General features: G+C 41.3%; 1 protein-coding gene across 1 annotated transcript in view; it reads left to right on the forward strand.

Moving 5' to 3' along the window:
- The first annotated feature begins 3,787 nt into the window (after positions 1 to 3,787).
- The window catches only part of ZNF326 (zinc finger protein 326), a 31,005-nt gene continuing 10,055 nt past the window's right edge, over positions 3,788 to 24,737 (forward strand). Inside the window, exons 1-6 of the mRNA XM_008168936.4 lie at positions 3,788 to 4,063; positions 10,481 to 10,613; positions 12,795 to 13,200; positions 16,142 to 16,337; positions 21,702 to 21,816; positions 23,359 to 23,506. Coding sequence (XP_008167158.2) covers positions 4,048 to 4,063; positions 10,481 to 10,613; positions 12,795 to 13,200; positions 16,142 to 16,337; positions 21,702 to 21,816; positions 23,359 to 23,506 — 1,014 coding nt within the window. The 5' untranslated portion in view covers positions 3,788 to 4,047. The remainder of the gene's footprint in view (positions 4,064 to 10,480; positions 10,614 to 12,794; positions 13,201 to 16,141; positions 16,338 to 21,701; positions 21,817 to 23,358; positions 23,507 to 24,737) is intronic.

The following is a 24,737-nucleotide window of genomic DNA, read 5'->3' on the forward strand; positions in this document are numbered from 1 at the left end:
GAAAGACTTTCATTGTCTTCATTGGGCTTTGGATCAAGCCCACAGTGCTTAAAACACTGATGACTTGTCCAGAGGAGGGCTCCCAACATTGCTAATACCAGTGGAGCTGACCCATTGTTAGCAACAGTGGAAACTTTTTGCAAATTTTCCTCAGCTTTTAGAGAATATTCTGAATGTACAGAAAGTAACAGAAAACATGGCATCCAAAACATGGACTGCTCAAAATAATTGACAAAAACACCAGTAAAATAAAGGATGCAATAGAACATGAATTCAAGAGCAGGATGAAATTTCTGAGGGGGATTCTGTGTTTAGCCAAAACATTCACATTTTGGATCATAAAGCACAGTACTATTCTCACTCCCCTTTTGCCTCTCCATTTTTTTTTCTTTGCTTTGTTTTTCACTTTTGGGAATCCTGCAGGAGTTAAAAAGGAGCCTTTGTTTTAAAAAGGGTCAAACCAACAGCAGCCAATTGATCATAATTAAGGCTAAAATAATACACTTTTATTGGCCTATTTATCTTGAATTAAAAGACTTATGTGCTACGCCTGCTGCACCTTCAATCTGCTTGCAGGTCCAGTTTCTTAGCACTCTCTATCATTTTCTAAGTCCCAAGCTTATTGGGGGCAATGCTTAGTGTCCAAAGCACCTCTGTTGTTACTGTTCTGTGTTCACTTTTTTTTGGTCATACGTCCCTTTTATACCAGTGTGTTACTAATGAGATATATCACTGTCCCCAAGACAGTCTCTTCATCTGTCAGTAATCGCTTTATAATGTAAAATGACCCCAATGTATATAGCAGTAATTCTAGTCAGAACTTTGTGTTTTATATTTAAATTATGCTGGACTTTTAATCTTTTCTTGAATGGGCCTCATTCAAAGCTCACTGAAGTCAATGGGAATCTTTCTACTGACTTCAGTGGCCTTTGGATCAGGCTCTATAGGCATATTTTGTATGATGTTGATTGTCTCTGGGTTACTTCTATCCCTTTGGAATTAAATTTTCATATGCTGGATAGAGATCTCATGAATCTCAATAGCAAACAGCAGAGAACTATGTGCTCTTGTCAATGGAGACTAGACTTGAGTGAAGAGGTGCTAGAAGATAGCAGGGAAATTGACAGAATAGAACTAGGTGAACATTACAAATTTATTTCTATGAATGTTAAGTAGAATTTGCATTTACTGTTTGTGTCCATTTTGTGTTCATTTTCTAGTGTATTCTAGTGCATAAGTTTGTCAGTGGAATGTTCAGAGACAGTGCCTTTTAAGACAACAATGGAGAATATTTGCAGAAAGTCTATTCTGTCTTGTACCAAGGCCACTTTACCTCAGGATTGATGAGCCACAGAGGTGCCTTAGTCCCATTCCTGTTCCCTCCAGACTTGTGCAGAACACAGCTCAGCCAGTCCAGAGGACCTGGGCCATTGTCTGGTGTTAAATGGAATACTCCAACCTATAGGATTAAGTGGTAAAGGAATGATTGTAATAGGGCTGTTGTGTAGTCTGCTTCCACTTCATCAGGTGTCTATGGAGTCCATTTTATGTCCTTCCATGTGGAAGTTACAAACTTTATTTTAGTTGAATTAGTCCTCAAATACTTTATTCATAGGAAGATGATTTCTGCACCTATTGATTGACAGGAGCTATGCAACCTTTCTGGATTAAGCAACCATAAAGCTACCTATACTGAGCAGTTACTTTTTCCTCTTGCTGTCTTTTTTGACATTACATAGGCATCTCCGATTGCCCAGTCAGGCTCATTGGAAAAGTGGTGGGGATTCACTGTGTGTGCTCAGTGAATTCTTTAGCATCCTGAAGTGTATGTTGAGTTTTAGGTAGTGATGTTTTAGGGACAAATTTTCAGTGGGGTCTTCACATGTGTGTATGATTCTACACATGAAACTCAGTGTGCGCACAAAAAAAATATAATGGGTATGCACAATGTATTTGTGCTTAATTTATCAAAAAGGTTTAATCCTACATATTATTTCTATCCTTTACATACATAATAGTAATAGTAATAAGTAATACAAACAGGGCTTTGGAGTGGAGCCTGCATCTGGAGCGTGGACCAGTAGGTTTTATGCCTGGAGCTGGAATGGAGCAATTGAAAAATTTGATTGCTCCAAATCCCTGAATCCGAAAAAACATTTTGCTTGCATAGGACTGCATGTGCAAAGAGATGTGTGCACAGACTGCATGCTGAATACTTGGCTCTCCCCAAGCATAATGTATCTTTGGCTGAGAACTCTGTGATAGAGCCAAGATGAAGGCTCCATTTGGAAGAAAATTTTCATCCTCTCTGCCCACACCTCTGCAGGGGTGAGAAAGGAGGTTAGCTTTTTAGAACAGGATTGCTCTACAAGAAAAGTTATAGTGCGTAACCCCCTCAGTCCACCATTTCCAAAGATCAAGATCAGGAGTATTCTCAATTGCTTCCATGTAGAGATTGAGGGTAGAAAACATACTTACAGTTGCTTTAAAACTTAGTTTTTGGTTTAGGACAAAAAAAGGAGCCTGGTTCTGGGTTAATCTCATCTTCCTCTCTTCTGTAATAGGGCTATAGTAACTTGCCTTGGGTTCATAGAGAAGTCGGTGTTGAAAAACATTGGGTTCAGTATATGATGTGGAGATATTAGGTAAATAAGCACTCCACTGTCCAAACAGCTCTGCAGTTCTTCAACAGGGGACTGATTTTCTCCCTCAGTTTGAGGGAGTGAGCAAGAGCATCAGTGTATATTGATTTAAATCAGCAAGCAGTAATTTTATTTAAATCAATTTAAATCTTGTTTTGCATTTGTACTGGTTAGTCATTTTCTAAAATGGTTGATCACTGGTTAGCAACTAAACCTAGCCAGTACACTACATTTGGTACTTCTTTTTGTTAACCCAGAGGATACACTATATATGTATTTATTTAAGGAATTATATAACTTAGGGTTACCATATCTATTAAATAAAAAAGAGGACCCTCCATGGGCCCTGGCCCCGCCCATTTCCCCACCCCCAGCCCTAACTCCGCCCCTTCCCTGCCCTAACTCCGCCCCCTCCTCCCTCCCACTCCCAGCCACGGGGAAAGGGCTGCTCCAGCGCTACCGGCTTCATGGTTTGCCGGGCAGCGCCCAGACCCTGCGCCCCCCGCCGGCGCTTGCCCAGCGCAGCTGGAGCCCGGGAGGGAAAGCGCCCAGCTGGGGGCACAGGGTCTGGAGGCTGCCAGGCAAACCGTGAAGCCGGTAGCGCTTGGGCTTCGGGCAGCCCCCTTGCGGCTGGGGTCCGGAGGCAAGGGGGTTGCCTGAAGCCCATAGCGCTCGGGCAGCTCAGCTCTTAAACAGAGCTGAAGAGTCAGGGGAGGAGCAGAGCCGCCATTTTCCCGGACATGTTCGGCTTTTTGGCAATTCCCCCCGGACGGGGGTTTGAGTGCCGAAAAGCCGGACATGTCCGGGAAAAAGAGGACGTATGGTAACCCTAATATAACTTAACAAATGTAAACGTTAAGGATCTGAGTAAATGTCAAGCTTTATATGGATGAAAATTAAAAGGCACGCACAACCGTTTTTTTTTTAATTTAATTTATTTATTAAATACAGCTACCTTCCATGGGCTGGCTACCTTAAAAAAAAAGTGAACCACTCCATTGTTTTGCATTTAAAAGTGATTTAATAACCAAAGTCCTGCTCTTAGGCTATATGCCCCACTCAAAAATGGCCGCCCCCAGAAACCAAGGCGGCCGCCGACTAGTCAGCCAGTGACCTACATGACCCTAAAAAACGATGCCCGGAGCAGACATGGCGGCGCCCACTGCTCTTCCCCTCTGCGTTGTCTTTCATTTCTATGCCCTCTCGCTGGTCTCCACGCCCACAGATCGTCACGTGACGCCACTAACGTGACCAATCGAGGACCGACGTCTCTGTGCGGTCCCTCCCGTGCCCCTCCCAGCCTCGTTGTGGTTCAAGGCGCCATTGAGAGACGCTAGAGTCGCCGCTGTCGTGGTCCCAAGGAGGCCTCCGCCGATCCCGGACACAGGGCACCGCCGCCGTTGCCATGGATTACGGGGAAGGTGAGGGCGCTCCCCGGAGCGAGGGGAGAGTCCGGCCGCCGCCGCCTCCTCGGGACCCGCCTCTGTCTCAAAATGGCAGCGTCCGCTTTGTGTCGTACAACGGGAACGGGCGCCCCCGGCTCCGCCTCCCGGCCCTGGGGCAGCGGGGCGGTCTGTGCCCGGGAAGCGGGCCCCGAGGAGCAGCCTCGGCGCAGTGGGGTGGGGGCTACGCGCCCGGCGTAGGGAGAGGTCGCGCCGGAGGGGGGTGAGGGGCCCTTGGTGCGAGTTTGTGACAGGAGCAGTAGCTGCCTCGTGGCAGCCCAGCACCGGGGCATTCACGCTGGCCCACCAGTCCCTGGTGCGGCTCCCCAGACACTCCCTTGCGATATGGTGTCAGTTTCGGGTGTGAGCAGCAAATCCAGTCCAAAGCGATCTGCCTGAGAAGCCACTGGTGATAATAACAAGGTTATTCGCTGGAATGGGTATAATGTGCGCTAGCTGCACACATGATCTGGATCTAGATTAATTGTAATCAGCCAGGAAAAGGAGTTGCGTGTCTGCGTGGACATATCAATACAAACCTCTGCTCGTTCAAAAAAAAAAAAGGGGGGGGGAATAAAATGTTGAGCTATTCAAAGAATGGGATGGAAACTAATGAAAAAAATAGAATGATATTACTTGGAATACTGTGCTCACTTCTTGTTACTCTATATCACAAATTACATAGTAGAAATAGAGCAGGGTTGTTGTCATCCCACTTTTACAGTCATGGAAAAACTTCCATATGAGTAAAGATTGGGATTGTTTGGTTTAGAGATGACTTGAGTAGGAGGGGACTTGAAAGGGATCTGAAATAAATGATTCAGAGAAGGCAAATTGTTCTTGTTTTATGAAAAAGGGTTTTTAAAAATGAGGCTACAGATTTAAGTGATTTAAAGTAATAAATGTTAACATGATGCATAATTAAGGCTATGTTTAGTCACAGCTATTTTTAGTACAAGTCATGGACAGGTCATGAGCAATAAACAAAATTCACGGCCTGTTACCTGTCCATGACTTGTATAAACACCTCTGACTTAGGCCTTGGCTACGCTTGCAAGTTACAGCGCTGTAACTCACTTCCCGTCCACACTGGCAGGGCACTTCCAGCGCTGTATCTCCTTGGGTACACCGCTGCAGGTGGAGTGGCTACGACTCTTGAGTGTGAGTGTAAACGCTTGCAGTTTCAAAGCTCCTACCACAGAGAAACACAAACAGATTGCAGCTTGCTTTGAGTGAGTGAATGAATGAGCAGGGGGCTGGGAGTTCGGAACTTGCAAAATAGAGAGCTGACCTGCTCTAAAATGCACTCTTTCTCCCCCAACACTCCCTGTCACAATCCCCCCACCCCTGTTTTGAAAAGCACATTGCAGCCACATGAATGCTGGGATAGCTGTCCATAATGCACCGCTCCCAACACAGCTGCAAATATTACAAGTGTGGTCACACCACTGCGCTGTCAGCTGTCAGTGTGGACAGACTTCAGTGCTTTTCCCTACTCAGCTGCACGAAGACAGGTTTACCTCACAGCGCTGTACAGCTGCAAGTGTAGCCAAGGCCTAACTCTTAGGTGCTTCTAGGGGGCTCCAGGGTGCCACGCCTGTTCCGGGGAAAGGGAGGGGGTGGCCCAGGGCATCATGGCTGCTAGGGGGCGGGGCGGCCCAGGGAACTGTCACTGCTCCCGGACCGCTGCTGCTCTTGCATCCCCTGGGGAAAGCTGCTTGGGGCAGTGGCTGGTGCGGCTGGCCCCCAGGCTGTCCCAGCTGCTCAAGCAGCTCTGGGATCAGCCACGCCGCAGATGCAGAAGTCATGGAGGTCCCAGAAAGTCATGGAATCCCTGACCGCTGTGACAGACTCGCAGCTTTATGCATAATTAATGTGTGGAATTCATTTCTACAAGAAGTACAAGGACGAGATAAGGATTCAAAAAAGGATTAGACATCAATATTCTCATTAACTATATCCACCCTTACATTAGAATGGCTTTTTAAAAAAAAATTAGGTATTCTAAATCCTTATGCCTCAGTACATAAACAATCCACTAAAAGACTGGGATTTTGAAGATGTTCCCTCAATAGGCAGATTATTTCATAATTGTTCCTTACAGGATTTCTTGTAAGCACTTCTAAATAGCCACTATCCGAAACAGTACTAGACCCCAGTGTCGCAGTTCCTATGGTATGGTCTTTCAGCCTTTGGCTGAATGTATTCCCAATAAATCCAAAGTTTCATTATCTTTTATAGAAGCCAAAATAACCTGTTTAAAATCTTTTATCTTGATATTAAGTTAAAATGCCCATCTTTAGTAATTTTCAGCATTTTAGTAGAAAGTGCATTGTCAGTGGAAGAGACTGGAATGAAAAATGCAATTTTTATATGGGCATTTAAAATATTGAAACATTCAGTAAAGTCATTAACCAAATGGGATGACTCTAAAACCTGTCTGCTGAAAAACGCTGTAAAAGATCTGGATGGTGTTATTTATCATTATTAAAATGAATCCAAAATCAGTTTTCTCTCTGAATGAGGGGTAGTGGTCAGTTGTATATATCATATCATTAGAATGTAACTTTAAGATGCTTCTAAAATGGCTTCGCTTTGCATTAGTTAAAATAAAAGAGAACACTTTTAAAAAGTACTAGAAGAAATCAGTTGTGATGCCACAGACTGTGTATAGGATCAGATCTTAATCCTTGCCATGTGTGCTGTAGAAGGGGATGCCTGACCCATTGTTGCATCCAGATTGGGTCAATTCTTCCCTACAGAGCAGTGTGGATTGAAAGTTAAATTGTAAATGTCCAGTAGGTGGCAATAGAGGACACAAACTGCATATTAGTACAGTATATGGACTTTTTCCTTTTCCTCAATTAAGTCTGGTTTGAGTTTTTGGCAAGTTGCTTTCTGATGGAATTTTTTTAGCCAGTTCTAAGCACTTTTTAAAGGGTGACTGATGCCTGCTGTAACTCTTCTAGGACCTATAGCTTGGTCTGAAATTATGAAGGGACAGTAAAAACTTGGAGCAGCTTGTGGAATAAATTACCTAAAACTATAGTAAATTAATGTAAATACATAGACTGCTGTAATCAATTTCATTTTAATCTGGAAAGAAAGTGGAACCAGGTGCATACATGTTCTAGAACATACCTGAACGTTACCTATCAGGGGGTAGCCGTGTTAGTCTGTATCTACAAAAACAACACGAAAGCTTATGCCCAAATAAATCTGTTAGTCTTTAAGGTGCCACCAGATTCCTTGTTGTTTCTGAATGTCACCTGTTATACATTTTAAATATGTTCATGACTGTACATATTACTCAGTTCCTAAATGTTTTATGTGCACATAAACCCTCATTTCACAAATTCATCCATATGGATGGATGAGGCATTGACTTGAGTGGCTCTCTGTATGCACAGAGGTGTGACTTTCTGGATCTAATTGCGGGACAGGGTCTTAAAAGGGACATAGTCAACTTTAATACATAATTTTTGCCAGAAAACATTTGACTTATTGTTGCATAACCAAGACTTAAGATTACTATAGGCAATTCTGGTTGTAAAATGGCAAGATATCGAATTTTGCCATCTGAAATGGACAGAAGTTGGTCCAGTAAAAGATATTACCTCACCCACCTTGCCTCTCTAATATTCTGGGACCAATACAGCTACAACAACACTGCATATAGGAATTATCAGTCAAGAGGAGTCCCTTAGCTCAGATTTTTAAACTTTCCTTTTAAAGATAGTTTCTTTAAAGTTGGCATTGAAATTATTCACAAAAAGGTTTTTCTTTTCCAGTAGCTGTTTCAAATCAGTGTTAGCAAGAACTTTCTTTTTCTGTCCCTGCTTCTTCTTCTTTCTTTTGACTTTATTCTTCACAGTTATCTGTGCTTGAAAATGATGCTGGTCCTTTTGCTTCTAAATATATTCATAGTACTTCCTAATTTTATGTTGAATGCCTTGAAAGGGCAGGCCCCTGTTAGGGATGACGTTAGTTGGGCATTCGCGAACTCTTGAGCTTTTTATTAGCTCAGCAGATTTGTGGGTGTTTTTAAAAAAAAAAAAAAGCCCCAGAAAATAATGCACTAGCAATTTCAAGCTAAAACTTATTTTTAGGTGTTTTTTTCAGGTGTTATGTCAAAAAGGCTAACTTTTCTAAGGAGCTTTAAAATAAGTGAATAATCTGAAAGAGTAACATCAGCTCAATCTTCAGTGGGATTCTGGAATATTGCTTTATTGCAGGGTTTTCATTAACTTAAAAAAAAAAAGTTGACCTATAACTTGTGCTGTCCTAGGAGCATTGATTTTTGCCTCAGCTTGGCCCTCCCTCCTTTGTCCCCTAACACACACATGCATCCATGTTCCCTCTAATTTTTCCCACCCATGTGCAGAACGGATTTTGTTATGTGCACCAATATGGAGGTGATGTGTGACACATCACCTCCATTTTGGTGCACATAACAAAATTCATGTGGCGAGGTGGGGTCGAGGGGTTCAGAGTGTGGAAGGGGGCTCAGGGCTGGCAGAGGGTTGGAGTGCGGGGGCAGGTGAGGGCTCTGGCTGGGGGTGTAGGCTCGGGTGGAGCTGGGGATGAGGGGTTTGGGGTGCAGTGGGCTTCCCTAGGGCGACAGTGTGGAGAGAGGACCCGTTCTCTCTCAACATGGAAGCACCTAGGCTTGGGAGGAGAGGCGTCTCTCCCCTGGCCGCGGCAGGTCCAGGCTGGGCTGGGGAAGTGGTGCCTGTCCCCTGGCCGCAGCTGGGTTGGGGGAGGGAGAGGGGCACCTGTCCCCTTGCTGTGGCAGGTTTGGGGCCGGCGGAGGGGCGCCTGTCCCCCAGCCACAGCAAGTTTGGCGCTGGGTTGGGCCCGGGGGTCTCTCCCTCCATATTGGTACACATAACAAAATCTGTTCTGCACATGGGTGGGGAAAAATTAGAGGGAACACTGATGCATTGTGTGTTGGGGGACAACGGAGGGAGGGCCAAGCTGAGGCAAAAATCAATGCTCCTAGGACAGCACAAGTTATATGTAAACTTTTTTAAAAAGTTAATGAAAACCCTGCAATAAAGCAATATTCCAGTATACCATTAAAGATTGAGCTGATGTTATTGACACCCAGCTTTCCTTCCAACACCTGTTGTACTTGTGTGTTATCTTACCTATCCCACCATTATGGGCACGGTATCCTGGGGCAATATAATAAATGTGTCATCACCCAATCAGTGTTAGTGCTTCGATTGGTGAACCTGTACTAGTGCTAAACCACTAGTGGGTGAATTGCCGAAATATCTGTGTAAACACTGCCTTTGTTTAAATGAACCTTAAAACAGGAAGGAGGGCCTCTCCTGGGTAGCACAGGCAGGGAGTAATGGTCAGTCTGTGGGTGATTTGTCAGCTAGCCAGCTGATTATGTTGAAACTGGGACATAACTTGCATTTCATATCATCAGTTTGGGCACTATGGTAAACATTTTTGTCATCCTACATTTTGTCACCCTACAAATTTAATTTTTGAAACCTTATTTGTATGGAATATCCATTTAAAATAATAGAGTATTTGACCACATCTTAGCTTGGATGTTTCTGAAGTTGAAATTGACATCGAATCAGGCAGCAAAATGGGGGAAGTCCACACCACTTTTAGCGCTAATGTTCCAGTCTGTCTGAAGACTCTTCACTGCATCTCTCTATGCTTGGAAGATTATTTATTTGACCAAAGGATTTAGACGCTCCTTAAAGTAAATTTATGTTTTGTGGACAGCATTGTGGACATAAGGAAAACATATATATATATTTGAGGGAGAGTGCAAATGCATGTATACCCAGGCTGATTAACAATGCCCAGTCATCGCAACAAAACTGTCTGTTCACTTCTGTTTGCAGAATCTTTAATGATTATGATGGATGAGAGAACATAGATCACAGAAGTTTTTGGTGGTAGCAAGAATTAATTTTGATTTGCAAACAATATGATATGGAGGTCACTCTAACAATCCATATAGAACTTGATCACTTAAAAATCACTCTTATGACAACAGGTTCTTAATCCCAGAGCTGGATAAAATTGTGGTCCACAGGGTTAACAACTTTTTGATTTTTGTAAAACGTTTTCCTTAGAATTTTTCAAAGTGGAGGGTGGACCACCTTTATTGAATTGTCATTGCCATATTCCAGGTATTTTCTACAGCCAGTAATAAATCCATTTTACCCAGAGTGAACCTAACTCACTGTCATTCAAGCATTAGTCTTTGACAGGCTGTAGGCAAGCAAGGACACTACACAGTACAATCTTGTCAACTGCATGCTCTACCAAATCTTCTTTGGATACCATCATGCAGCTCTACTTTACCTGTTTCTCAAAATAAAAGAGAACTTCTATTAAATGTTTCTTTCTTGTTCTTTTAAGAAATGGACCGTGACTATGGACATGGAGCTTATGGTGGCCCAAGATCCATGGACTCTTATCTAAATCAATCTTACGGGATGGAGAGTCATGGAGGAGGAGGTGGTGGAGGAGGAGGAGGAGGAGGTGGTAACAGGTAAAATAATCATTCAGTTGTCTCAGGAACTTAACAAATCCAGTTAACATTTTGAAGAATATCTTTTTCCAACTTAAGTGTTCCTTAGGCATGTTGTGTGATATATATGGAGTTCCATTCTCTGTAAGTCATGTTCAATAAAGACTGGAAAAGTTATGCTATGACATCTTGATAGTCCAAATCAATACCTTTGTGGATAATTCTTGCAGTCCTAATGACATACTTACTTTTTTTAACTAAAACTTACGATGCTCTTTTTGTAATTAGTGACTTTCATCAGTCTGTGGCTGATCAGTAAATTTAGAGTGGTTTAATTTAATGTCTCTTAATTTAGCAGTCTGTAGGTAAAACGTTTTAATTGGTTCAGTGCTTTAGATTGAATCTAAGAATAGAATCAACATTCCATTTCCAAGGAACATTTAGGATCTATGTTTACCCCTTCAATTCTAATGTAAACTGTGAGAATGTTCACTGGTATTATGACTTAAAGTCATGTCCAGATTATTTTATTGGCAGGTACTAATTACACCAAAATTGCGTATTCTGGGCTATTTTGTAAGATGCATTGGTCTAAAAGTAAAATTTCTAGTGCAGTGTTGCATATGTAATGCTCAAGTGTTCCTGATACTTTTTCAGGCTAAATTTACACATACAGTATATACCAACTGGTTTATTTCAGGTTTTAAAATCCTGTGCAGATTAGTTTCAACTGGGACAAAATAAAGCTAGAAGAAAGTGTAATAACTTGGTGGTATCCTCATTTGCACAGTTGAATCCTCGACTGGAGATGGCAGGACTACTGTATGGTAACTGTATGTAGCCATTGCAGTGCCATTGGGCAAGGACAGGCGGGAAGTTAGAGAAAATGCCATTGCAGTGCCAAGGGGCAAGGACAGGAGGGAGGATAGAGAAAATGCTATTGCAGTGTCATTGGGCAAGTAGGGAGAATAGAGAAAATATACTTTGCAGTTTTGTTAGACTACTAGTTGATAAATATTAGGATTTGCAAATTATAAATGTTATGATCAATTAAAATTTGTGCACAGGTCCAGGAATAAGATGTACCTACCATTTAGTAATCTGTATATGATTGAGGTTGACTGGAGACTTGAACACATTAAAATGTCTGCCATAAAACCTTGCAATTGTGCATGGACTGTTTCTGTAAATAGTGTCATTTTGTGTGTAGTTTTGGGTCTTCTGAGACTAACGTTTTTAAAATGAAGGCGTTCATGTTACCATAGACATGGGAAGCAATTGAGTCCGTTTTATTAGTTTGTATTTCTGTTAGTAAAGGGCTTGCCTTTCCCTATTTCTGTGGAATTGCCCTATTTTAATTCTCTGGGGAGACTAATGAGCTCCTCTTCCCAACATGGTTAGAGATGATAATGATTCCTTGCCCCGCCTCCTCCCTACCCCCAAAAAGTAAACAAAACAAATCCCAGTGAATAACTAAAGAGTTCTGTTACTTATCACTCTACCGTGAGATTCCCATGGACCATCTCCATGTGTAATGTGTACATATTTGTACAGATTTTCCAAATGCTGAAGTTGCTAGACTTAATGGTCTACAAGTAAAAGATGGAGGGGTATTGGTGATCATGATCTCTGTGACTGGAAATTTTTTAAATTTTACAAGAAGAATGTCCAAAAATACAAATGAGTACTATAGATCACTAATTTTCTGTTTTTTAAAGTAAAACTATGGGGGTGTAAAAATCACCTCTGTTGTATTATAAATACTAAATATATTTTGGCCTATTTTCCCAATTGAAAATTAAGCTATTTTAAATGCTGTTTAATTGTTAAAATGTTAGGCATGACTTTGAAAAAGAAACAGTTTGACTACCCTGTGAGCTTCTGCAGGTGATTATTTTCCTGAGACTAGGGCTGGGCTCAAACAATGTTTAGTAAATACTGCTGAGAAATTAAATTGAACGAAGTTCAGACATACTGAACTTTAGAATTGTTTGTACAGAAAATGACTCCGATAGTGTTCTATCTGGTCCCAGCTTGAATTGCCCAGCCCTAATCAAGATCAAAACAGTAACAAAACCGTACAAACCAGTCTAGTATAAATTGATTTTAGTTGATAAATGTCAACTGATAACTTGTCTTTTGAAATGTATAACACTAGTAAGCTTACTTTTTTTTTTTTTCCCCACTGTGCAACTTTTCCAGGTTTGGACCTTATGAGTCTTACGACTCCGGGTCTTCTCTGGGTGGGCGAGATCTGTACAGATCTGGCTATGGTTATAATGAACCCGAACAAAGCCGCTTCGGAGGTAGTTATGGTGGTCGATTTGACAGCTCCTACCGGAATAGCCTTGACTCTTTCGGAGGTAGAAACCAGGGCGGGTCTAGCTGGGAAGCACCTTACTCACGTTCAAAATTGAGGCCTGGGTTTATGGAGGACAGAGGAAGAGAGAGTTACTCTTCCTACAGCAGTTTTTCTTCACCCCATATGAAGCCTGCACCTGTAGGCTCTCGGGGGAGAGGAACGCCTGCTTATCCTGAAAGTGGATTTGGAAGCAGAAGCTATGATGCTTTTGGAGGACCATCAACAGGCAGAGGCCGAGGCCGAGGAGTAAGTACAGAATCTTTTCAGATTCTTTTCACTAGTCACTCTTTTAAACCCTTTCAAGACCACAGCTTTAAAATTAATACACTGTTCATCACAGTGTACTTCTGATCAAGCAAACTGTCTTGGTCGATCAGCCTGGTAATCCCTTTGAAGTTGATTTATGAAGAAGTACGGAGACCCTCTGTTTTGGAAGTAAAGAGCAATATAAGCTAAGGTTTTGTTAAATCTCTCCTTTTGTTTGAAAGGTGAAGATAAAAGTACTAGGTTTGGTCTAAAAGGGGTTAAAAGGAGTTGCCTTTTTCCTTGTAAACACTAGCATATTTGCTGGTGGGAAAGTTCTTGGATGATTATGAAAGGTTAACTTGAACCTTTTTGAAGTTTTGAGTAGGTTAAAGGTGCAATGTATATGTAAAAATAAAATGTTAGACTGTGTATGCCATAAAACAGTTTTTTTTTTCTTCTTCATATGGGCAGGTGAAATTTTAGCTAATTCTTTATTAAACACATGCTTGACCAAACAGGAGGTCTCATTTTAAACTTAGTTCTTACTCTAACTTGTATCTGGGGAAAGGGGCGGAAATGTCAAAGGTAGGTGGCAAGCAGTTATAGTGGTTTTTCTTAAATTTAAAGTATTGTTTGAAAGGATGTCATCAACTTGAAATCTAGTAATCTTAAACAGAATTAAAATGAGTTTCATATACTACATCTACTTATCCCACTACCTCTGCCAATTTTGTTTTACTTACACATTTCCCATGTTGCTATGTACAAGAGCCAGACAAATAGGAAATAGTGAAACTGACTGCACAAAGTAGAAAAGCTGAAAGATTGGAGAAACATGCTCTACATTTTTTCAGTTTGTTTAATCTTAGATATTATATCAGGGAAAAATATCCAGACAGAATTGATATTTAAGTTGATGGTGTCTCTTTAACTTAATTTTATAATTCCATCTTTTTTTTTTTTTTGTGCAAATAGTTCACCTACTGAACATTTTTTGCCTCGACCTTAGAGATAACTTACTATCTTATACAATTTGTAAACATACCATGTTTCTTTATGAAGCAGTTTTGTTATAGTAAACTATATAGCTTGTTTGTAGCTTAAAATGTAGATGAGAATAATTTGTATTGGGTCTTCTAAATGCCTGTGTGTTTTGGTTTTTTGTTAAAAAGGTTTACTTATCCAATATTCTTAAGTAATATAGCTGCCATAATCAATTTAGCCCAGAAAACCTACAGATAGCTGCTAGCTAACTTCCAGCTTAGTAATTGAAAGAGATTCTAATTTTTATATTCCTCTGTTTGTCAAACTGAAAGTGATGGGGTTTTAAATTCAGATGCCCTCCTTTTAGAACTGTTTCAGACCTAAAAGTTCTGTCTAAAAATATAGTATAGTACTTTTATCTAAACTTTTTTTCTTAAAAATTAATGTTATCAGTTTTACCCTTCATAAAAGAATTCTTTGAGGACAATATAAAACAACTTACCATATTTAAAATGCATTGCACCTTTAATAGATGATGGAAATATTTGCTTGTAAAAATGTGAATCACCTGGAAAGACTGTTTATTCAAGTGTGTACTTCACATCAAATTTAAATACATGCAGTATAAACACACGTGCTAGATACCTTTGTAGTAGTACCTCGATAATTAAATAGATACATTGGAATTACTTGAGAAATTGTGCATGGACTTTTATTTTTTTAAAAACTGTAAATATATCTATTTTAAATTTGTACTATATTCCAGCCATGTGTGTTTAAAATGTATTCACCGTTTATGAATATATATTTTTTTCATATAGTACATTACACTAAATGATTCTGAGGTACTCTTAATTTGAGTAATAAGACATTAGTTTTGTTTTCATGATAGTACAGGTATTTCTGCTTATCTGATTCATCCATCCAGTCATGTGGGCTTTCCTGTCTACCTTCTGTTAATCAAGTAAATGAGCCAATAGGAGATCAGTTTTGTGCTGTTATGCCTTGGTTCCTCCTCTTCAGATTACTGCATTGCAGGGCCGCCCGGGGGGGGGAGGGGCAAGTGGGGCAGTTTGCCCCGGGCCCCACAGGGGCCCCCACGAGACTATAGTATTCTATAGTATTGCAACTTTTTTTTATGGAAGGGGCCCCTGAAATTGCTTTGCCCAGGTCCCCTGCATCCTCTGGGCAGCCCTGCTCCATTGCCTCTGAAGAGTTGACTGTCACAGATACAGTTCTCCAGACTTCTGCACCATTATACAGTCTCTTTCAGAGACAAGACAAAAAGGAATTAGAGGACTTGTCATCTAGCCAAATTTCTTGTCCCTGTTGCTGACCTGTTCAGCTCCTTTTTGCATGGATGTTTTTGCCTCCAAAAGCAATTTTGTAAAGAAGTCCTAAATTCACTGGGTTCACTGTCTTAAATCCTCCTGACAGGGTAAAATGACTAGAGTATATTGGATGTTCTCCAGTAGTCAGTGGTCCGGACAACTTCTGTGCTTTTAGGTAGCCATCAAAATAGAAAAAGCTCGACGGTCATCTCTCTTTCTTTGTCCCAAATCCACAAAGAAAACTTCTTTTCTGGCTGTCAGCTGAGTTCTAAAGAACTTGGATGGCTTTCTCGCCAGAAAAGAGAACAGAAGTATCAACTAGAGACTCTAAAGAGAAGGAGCTGAGGTGTACTGAGCTCTGAATTCTGATAGGCATACTCATAGCCTGGACTAATGGTTCTGAATAAGCAGAAACCCAGTTCATAGGTGCACATTTAATCTATTAGTGAAGCATCAACAAAGTCATTAAGCACCCAATTTTGATGTGTTTTAAATTAGCAGTGTTTTGTTCCAGAGAACAGATTTTTATCTGCTTAAATGTATTTATAAATATTTACATGTAGCAATTGTGTTGTTTCTGTTGATTTCATATACTAATACTTTTTCTTGATTTCACAAATTTCCAGCATATGGGAGACTTTGGAGGGATGCATAGACCTGGAATTGTTGTTGACTATCATAACAAACCCAGTTCTGCAGCAGTTGCTGCAAGAGGAATAAAGAGAAAAATTATACAGCAGCCATATAACAAACCTGGTGGGACATTTATCAAGAAACCCAAACTGACAAAACCTATTATGATGAACCAGAATAAACTACCTAGTAAGTAATTAAATGAAAAATCATACAAATAGCATTGTTTAATTTCCTCTTTTTAGACACAGGCATTTGTAATGTTTTGCAATTCTTCAATCTTCAGCACTGAAGTTCTCTACTAGGGCTTGGTGTCGGCACAAGTCAAAACTTTATTAACTAGGGGCTTGAAAAACTATAGATCAGATCGGCACCTTGGTGTGTAGATATGGTCATGGGCATGTTAGAAATACATATAGGTAGAAGGTAAATCCATTCAGGTGTATCTTTTTTTCTCCAACAAATTGTTTATTTAAATAAACTTTCTCGTTCTTTTGTTGTGAAGATAGCTTATCCAATGAGAGTAAGCGTCGTGTTGGTGTGTTAAATAAGTATTGCAGAAGACTGTCTCTAAGCAAACAGTGTCACATCAAATTTGTTATTAAATAATCCCCCTTCATTATTTAAAGTAATTTCAGATCTTGGGATCACTTAAATGAAAATATTAAACCTGGGAGTCTGACATTCATAGGGTTTCCATCCGTCCGTATTTCCCCGAACATGTCCGGCTTTTGTGTCTCTAAATAGCTGTCTGGGAGGAAATGGTAACAAGGTTAATATGTCTGGAGTTTTTTTCTCCCTTGCCTGCCTCCCTCCCTTCCATGCAGAGTGTGGCTGCTGATTGGGCGGCTGGGCCGATTGAGCCGCTCCCATTGGCCTCCAGCAGCCAGAGCCCTCCCCTGCTCCCCCCTCCCTCTGTCTGCAGCCCTGTGTAACACACAAACTGACCCACCGGGCAGCGTGTTTTGCCTACACGTGGAGCCAGAATGGTAAGGGGAGTCCGGGGGGTGGGTGGGTGGGGGCAGTCAGGGAGCAGGGGAGTGTTGGATGGGTCCCCGGCCTCCACCTGCCACCACCCCTCCGCGCGTTCCCTCTGTGCGTTCCCCCCCCCCCGTGGGGTCCCCCCTCCTTGCCTGCTTGTACTGCCAGAGCCAGCAGCAACTGCTGTCTGCTGCCCCCGGGTCCTAGCGTCCCCCATCCACTAATGGGAAGACAGGCTGCCCTTCCATCCTAGCCCTGTGCCTCTCCAACGCCCCAAACCCCTCAGCCCCAGCCCTCATCCCCTCACACCCTAATCCTCTGCCCCAGCCCTGAGCCCGCTCCTGCATCATGAACCCCTCATCCTCAGACCCACAGCCCTCAACCCTGCATCCCCTCCTATCCCCAGACCCCCTCCCCCCTTCCCACACACCCCCTCCTGTCCTCAAACTCCCTCCCAAAGCCTGCACCCCCTCCCTTTGCACCGCCTCCCACCCCCAAACTCCAGAGCCTGCACCCCTCACCCCCTCCTGCACATCCACCCCCTGCCCCAGCCCAGAGTCTGCACCCAGCACCCAAACTCTATCCCAGAACCTGTACCCTGCACCCCTCCTGCACCCTAATCCCCAGCTCAGGACCTGCACCCCAGACCTCCTCCCCCCCACCCAACCCCCCTCTCAGAGCCTTAGGCAGGTGGGGGCGAGGGTTCTGGGCACTACCAAAATTTCTACAACCCTGCCACCCATGCGAGTGGATAAGGGTCGGGGCAGTCAGGGGACAGGTAGGGTCCTAGGGGGCAGTTAGGGTGGGGGGTTCTCAGCAGGGGGCAGTCAGGGGACAAGAAGCAGGGGGGGTTGGGGTTCTGAGGGGGGCAGTCAGGGGGTGGGAAGTGGGAGGGAGTGGATGGGGCAGGGGCGGGGCTCCCCCCTCCCCCCCAGTGTCCTGTTTTTTGATTGTGGATATATGGTAACCCTAGACATTCAGCTTGAACTTGGGCATTCTTTTTAAGTATTGAACCTTACTTTGGGTTTCTTTTCCATGCTTGGCTCTGATGCTGTAAGAATGGGATTGTGCATACCTTTATCCTTGTTGTTTTAAAACATATTCCCAGTATACCAATCCTCCGTGGAAAAACTGCAGTGTGATGCATCAGTGCCTGCTCAGGATGCTATGAGTTCAGTAAAGATGCATGATAAATGCTTGCTATTCCATAGTATTTTGTATTGTAGCTGTTGAGATTTGCCAAATCTTAAAAAGTGCATTGTTGTAGAAACCAGAGGAATGGAAACTTGACTCCAGTTATGAATTTTTCTACTGTGTTTTAGTTCTTGTCAGTTGCCATAACTAATAAAGGGTGCTCTAAGCAGGAATTGTGAAGTTTTGAAATTAAAAGGTGTGTAACAACATAATTGAAAATAAATTACACAGTATGGAGGTTTACTTCAAAATGGTTTTGCAGTAATTGCAGAGTACCATTTTCAGTAATTGCAGAGTACCATTTTCTTTCCAGTATTGTGGAATCTGTCTGTTTGGGGTAAAGAGAGAAAAATATTGATGCCTATAAAATGCTGCTTAAATTCAGGGAAATGAATTTTATGTAATACTTTTATATCTACATTATAGAGTCTAAGTTGGATGTTAATCTTTCCTTTTTTCTGACCACACTTCCTACTTCTCTAATGTTCAAGGCTTTAGACAAAACACTAATAAATGACAGAGTAGTTTTAGTCAGTGGTTTCATTTTCTTCCTAATTTCATGCTTATAGAGCTGAAGACACTTATCCAGGATTCTGCTGCCAAGGTAAATATCCTTAGAATTGGAAAATACAGTTTTGGGACACTCTGGGATGGAGTTTATGAAGTGCACCTTTTAAGAAGAAGAATTTCTTAAATGCTTTTGACCGAAAGACTTTTAGGCAGTTAAACTGGCTTTATAAAATATTTAAAGTAAAAAAAAATTCATCTGTTTTATGTAAAAATTAAAGCTTACGTTTTAGCATATTGAAAACTTGTGATTTTGGGCAGTTTGTCTATTCCATTCCAGTTGTAGTGCATAGTGTCTGCATATATCCTGTTAAAAAACGAGTGTTAATACTAGCTGGCAACTGTACATCTAGTTGGATAGGCACAGGCATGCATTTTAAAATTTTTAACAGGTGGCACTTCACAGCAAAAATGAGTATTCAGTTAAATGAGAACACAGTCTGGGTGACCTTGAGGACGTGGAATTGTTTGTGCAACATAAACTAGCTGTTTAACTGAACCTCCAATGTGAGGATGAAAGTCTGAAGAATTTACTTGGCTTACTGCCTTGAACAGTCTAATTGAAAAGCCAAGTCTGCTGACCCTCAGTCTTGTGACCAGAACATGTTCACTGGAACATGCTAGCTATTTAGTAAGCACTAAGTTCTCTGTATGTTGGCAGGTTGAAAAGGTTCCCCTTTGAAACGTGAGCACCGCTGATGTGGAAGCCAGCGACTAAAACTTAGAACAACAAAACACAAAACGTGGGGTGTTTATATGAACACCCCACGTTGTTTTGTTCCAAGTTTCAGTCACTGGCTTCCATATTAGATGTGCTCAGTTTACAGGAAGCTTGTTCTGCCTACCAGGCCTTTAAATGGATCTGAGGCCTGTTCTACACTAGAAATCCGCTTTTCTGATATGCCTTGCTATTGTATATATGGTTTGTCTGATAACAAGGAATGCTTTAAAATTGCTGCAAATTGTACAGTTTGTTTTCTTGGAATGCTGTGGGCATACTTTCCATACTGTGTAATGGTCTTTCCTTTAAACTATAACACACCTTTTTGTTTGTGTGGTTACTCTGCTTACAAGACTAACTGAAATCTGCAGAACAGTTTCTGAGACTTTCACTCAGTAAATGCATAATACTGCAAATCATTCACTTTAAATAGTAAATTGTAAAGAATGGACTGCTAGTTAACCTATTTTGCAGGTGTGCTTTTCCAATGAGGTCCTGTATGAAACATTGCAAATCTCTGGATCCATCAATAATGCCACTTTAGTAAATGCGTGTGAAAATTTATGCAGCTTTTTAAATGGATGCAATGTCATGCAGGAAAGTGGGAGACTCAAGTTCATATCTGGACTAAGGCTTCCATTCCCTGGCCTGGAGAGGCTGGGCATTTTAAAGGTATCTGCTGATCTTGAGGGTAAGATGCTCAGGCCATTTCACTCCACAAAACTCTATACCAGATGATTTATGCAGCAGTTAAACAAGGAATCCTTTGCCCATCTTTTGGGTTGAAGGTAAGGTGCCACATTGAAAATTTTAACCCTGGAGCGCTTTATTGGGAAATGTAAAAAGAATGATACGGGTGGGGGATATTCTCTTTTCTGCTGGAGCAGAGTAGTGTTCAGTTCCTACATGGAGGGTGAAGAGCCTATTCTACAAAATAAAATACAAAATGTCTTTGGAGGCCAATAGGGAAGCACAGCTCTTCTAAAGTAATTATGAATGTTTTGAACATTTAATACTACTTCTGGTTCCAGCTAGCTTTTTGAAATTCTCTTCACTGAGATGAGTTTGTCATGGGGGTGTGTACACATTTTCTGTTGTTTGTTTGGCTGGACACACGTTTCAGGGGAAATGACCTTTCTTTAAAGTTGACTTGCAAAAGGAAAAACAAATTATACCTTCTTACTTCTTGTGAACGGTGGCCTGAATTATTATTTTTTTTTAACACATGTTGTTCATTAGAATCCTAGAGCAGAAATACAGAACTATTGTGATTGGTAAAAGCCTGAAAACTGAGCAGTTAAGAAAGGAAGGGATTATTAGTCAGACATTTTAAAACTTAGTTACTTGGCAACATATTCTTACTCAAATGCCTGAGAAACATTTGACAGAATTTCTTTGCTTAAGATTCTACTATCCCTGCTAAGAAAATTCATCCTCCACTACTTTAGTCCTCTAGCAAAAACCAGGAAGATTTATTATTTATCTTTAAGCTATAAGCCAAAAGTGTGTGTGGGAGGATTTAAAAATTGATATTCAGTGCCTATACATCATAAATAATCAAAAGGAAACATTAACAATTGTGTTTTTTCCTTGTAGATCATCTTTGTATTTATTTTCATTGTATAAGCTATCTTCACAACAAAAAGGGTGGCTAGAGACTGATTTCTTTTTAATGATAAATTATGTTTTATGCAACAGCAAATATTGCAATGAAACACTAAAATTGTGGGGTGTTTGAATAATTGCGATTTTCCAGTGTCCCTCCTGGTCACTTACTTGGAAATGCCTTTAGTATCTAGGCAAAATGGGTTTGGGTTGGCTTTAACTCTGAATTTCCTCACTTTGTGAGTTTAATTCAGGCCCTTATCCTCTAAACTTGCATTGAAATATTAATGTTTACTGATTTTTTTTTTTTTTAAATTAAAAATACCCAAAATTTATGCCATTAAGTCACTATGACTTGAATTTATTTCACATTTTGGGACTAGAAAAGATGGTTGTTAAAGATGTAGGGGAAGTCAAGCATTACACTTTCTACTCTCTGGATTTTGGAGATATAAAGTGTTTAACCCAATTCACTATGTGTTCAGGTACCAAACCAGAGGTCAAAAGTGAAGAGGAGGAAAAACGCCGAATTGAGGCAAGAAGAGAGAAACAGAGGCGTAGAAGGGAGAAAAACAGTGAAAAATATGGTGATGGATACAGGTTTGTGCTGTTGGTGGTGTTTTCTATTATCATCATTCCCAGTACAGGGATCGGCAACTTTTGGCACACGGCCGGGATGGTTTGCTTACCTTCAGCATCTGCAGGTTTGGCTGATTGCAGCTCCCACTGGCCGCGGTTCGCCGTCCCAGGCCAATGGGGGCTGCAGAAAGCGGCGCGGGCCGAGGGATATGCTGGCCGCTGCTTTCCACAGCCCCCATTGGCCTGGAGCGGGAGCTGCGATTGGCCGAACCTGTGGATGCTGCAGGTAAACCGTCCCGGCCTGCCAGGAGTTTACCCTGATGGGCCATGTGCCAAAGGTTGCCCATCCCTGCCCTTGAAGCATTTTTTTGCTGGGTGCTCTCTATAGAGGAATACATCAAAGGGTGCTAGGTATACAACAGTGTTTTTAAAAAAAACAATTTGTCTTGGAGGAGAGGAGATTGCTCAACTAGAGTACTTGAAACATTTTGAGATATAGTAGCATTAATATTTCTGAAAGTATATTAGTGCACACCACTATGCTTATGAGATGTTAAAATAATCATCTTTTACAGTGGTACCATTTTTCAGTACTACGCCATATGTTTCTAGTACAATTAGATGAATCTACATGCTGAAAGGGTATTTCTGCTATCCTTCTTAAGCTCCTCAGGATAGGAATTGATCTTATTCTGTGTTTCATTTGTCTCCATTTTAAGCATTACAAAAGTGCCAAATTATCTGGGAGGCCTGGTTTTCACACAAAAATGGAATACTTTAGTAAATAAGAGGAGTATTCAGTTTCAAGTATATTCCACTAAACTGTGCCCCAGGAAAATGGATTCATTAAGATTATACCGGGATCTCAAACTCTCCAGAGTGCAAGGGGAATTTTGATGTAAGATTTCAGCTTTGTAGTAAAAATAAATTGAGATCTCCCTGATGTGATCTTATTCTGACTGAAGTGGGGTTTTTTTTTTTTTGGTAGTCTTGTGATTATATAGGATTACGTATTATATGGGTGGAGGGAAAGAAAAGCTCTCTGACTACATCTGTTCCTCAAACTGTCTCCATTTTTTTGGTCCTCTTTCCTGTCCCTGCTGTTTGTACCTTTCCCCACCAATATGAGATTGACACACCTGATAGTTTCGCTATTGCTAAACACTGACAGAGTTTTTGAATATCAGCAATAAAATTAACCAACCTATTTCATTCTACAGTTAACAAAATGTTGAGTAACAGTTCAGTACATGCCTATTTAAAAATTCAAATAGACGTCACTGGCTGGGTTTGCATTCAGCTCACTTTTGGCCCTTACCTTCAGAAACATAGCACTGCAAATTTAGCTTTCTCTTATGTAAATGTCATTAATAAATATTATAGAAAAAGTTGGCTTAATTTTCTACACTTACTAGGGAAAACTTTCCTACTTGTCATAGGTGACTGGATTGAACATGTCCCCACATAAGCCACTTAGGTAATTCTTGAAAAACACTGACTTAAAAAAACAAACACAAACTTATTGAACAGTAACACCTTTAACATACATGTTTCTCCTGCTAGAATGGCATTCACTTGCTCATTCTGTAAATTTCGAACCTTCGAAGAGAAAGACATTGAAGCTCATTTGGAAAGTGCTGCTCACCAGGAAACATTGGATCATATTCAGAAGCAAACCAAATTTGACAAAGTAGTGATGGAGTTTCTGCACGTAAGTCATTATGTTCATAGCATCATAGAAATGTAAGGCTGGAAGGGACCCCAAGAGATCATCTAGTACAGCCTCCTGTGCTGAGGCATGACCAAGTAAACCCAGTCCAACCTGTTCTTGAAAGCCTCCAGTGAGTCTCCTACAACCTAAAGCTATTCCAGAATTTAACTACCCTTACAGTTAGGAAAAATGTTCTAACATCTAACCTAAACCTCTCTGCTTGCTCTAGAGTAAGCCCATTACTTCTTGTCCTACCTTCAGTGGGACATGGAGAACAATTAATTATGTTCGCATCCGAAGAAGTGGGTATTCACCCACGAAAGCTGATGCTCCTATACGTTTGTTAGTCTATAAGGTGCCACAGAACTCTTTGCTGCTTTTACAGATCCAGACTAACACGGCTACCCCTTTGATAATTAATTATGGTCCTCTTTATATGTGCACTGACAGTGGCGTGTAGAGTTCAGTCACGGCATGCAAAGCTAGCACCAGTAAAAATACAGTGTATACAGTGGGGCCTGGCTTACGTAGAATAGAGTAAGTGCCCTGAACCCCTAGGGTATATACCCTACATGGCTCTCTACATGCCCATGCCGTGCCTCCCATGTCTGCACTTCAAGTTTTAGTAGTGTAGTGTCCAGCTGCCTCCCCCTACTGCCAAAGCCTTTTCCCATGGTGGAGGAGAGGAGGCAGTGGGGAAAGGCTTGGGGGGGGGGGGCGGAAAGGGAGAGAGGGGAGAGAGGAAAGGCTCTGATGGTGTGGGGGAAGGGAGCAGGGGAAGCAGTGGTGGTGGAATGGGGAGGGAGCAGGGGAGATAGTGGGGAAGGGCTCTGTCCGCTGTGATTTCTTGAAGATAATTGTTAATTGTTCTAAGATTGCTTCAGCTACTTCCTTAAATACCCTTGGATGAATTTTGTCAGACCTTGCCAACTTGAATGCATCTAAATTATCTTGATTTGTAGGTCACTTGCATATTGGAGTTTAAATTAAATTGTACCATTTATCATCTTCAAAACAAGTACTTAATTTTTCATTAGATCATTTCACTCAGGAAAAGGGTTGTCCACGGTAAACACTACTGAACAGAAAGGCAAGTTCAGAATTTTTGAAAAGTAGCATTGCTTCACAGCTAGTTAACAAAATAAGCCATTATTGAAGTTAATAGTTTTGAATGTCTTTGTTAGCCACTATGCCAGAACATTCCCTTGGAACTAATAATAGTTGAGATGTA

Source organism: Chrysemys picta, chromosome 8 (genome assembly GCF_011386835.1).
Source record: "Chrysemys picta bellii isolate R12L10 chromosome 8, ASM1138683v2, whole genome shotgun sequence".
Lineage (NCBI taxonomy): Eukaryota > Metazoa > Chordata > Testudines > Emydidae > Chrysemys > Chrysemys picta.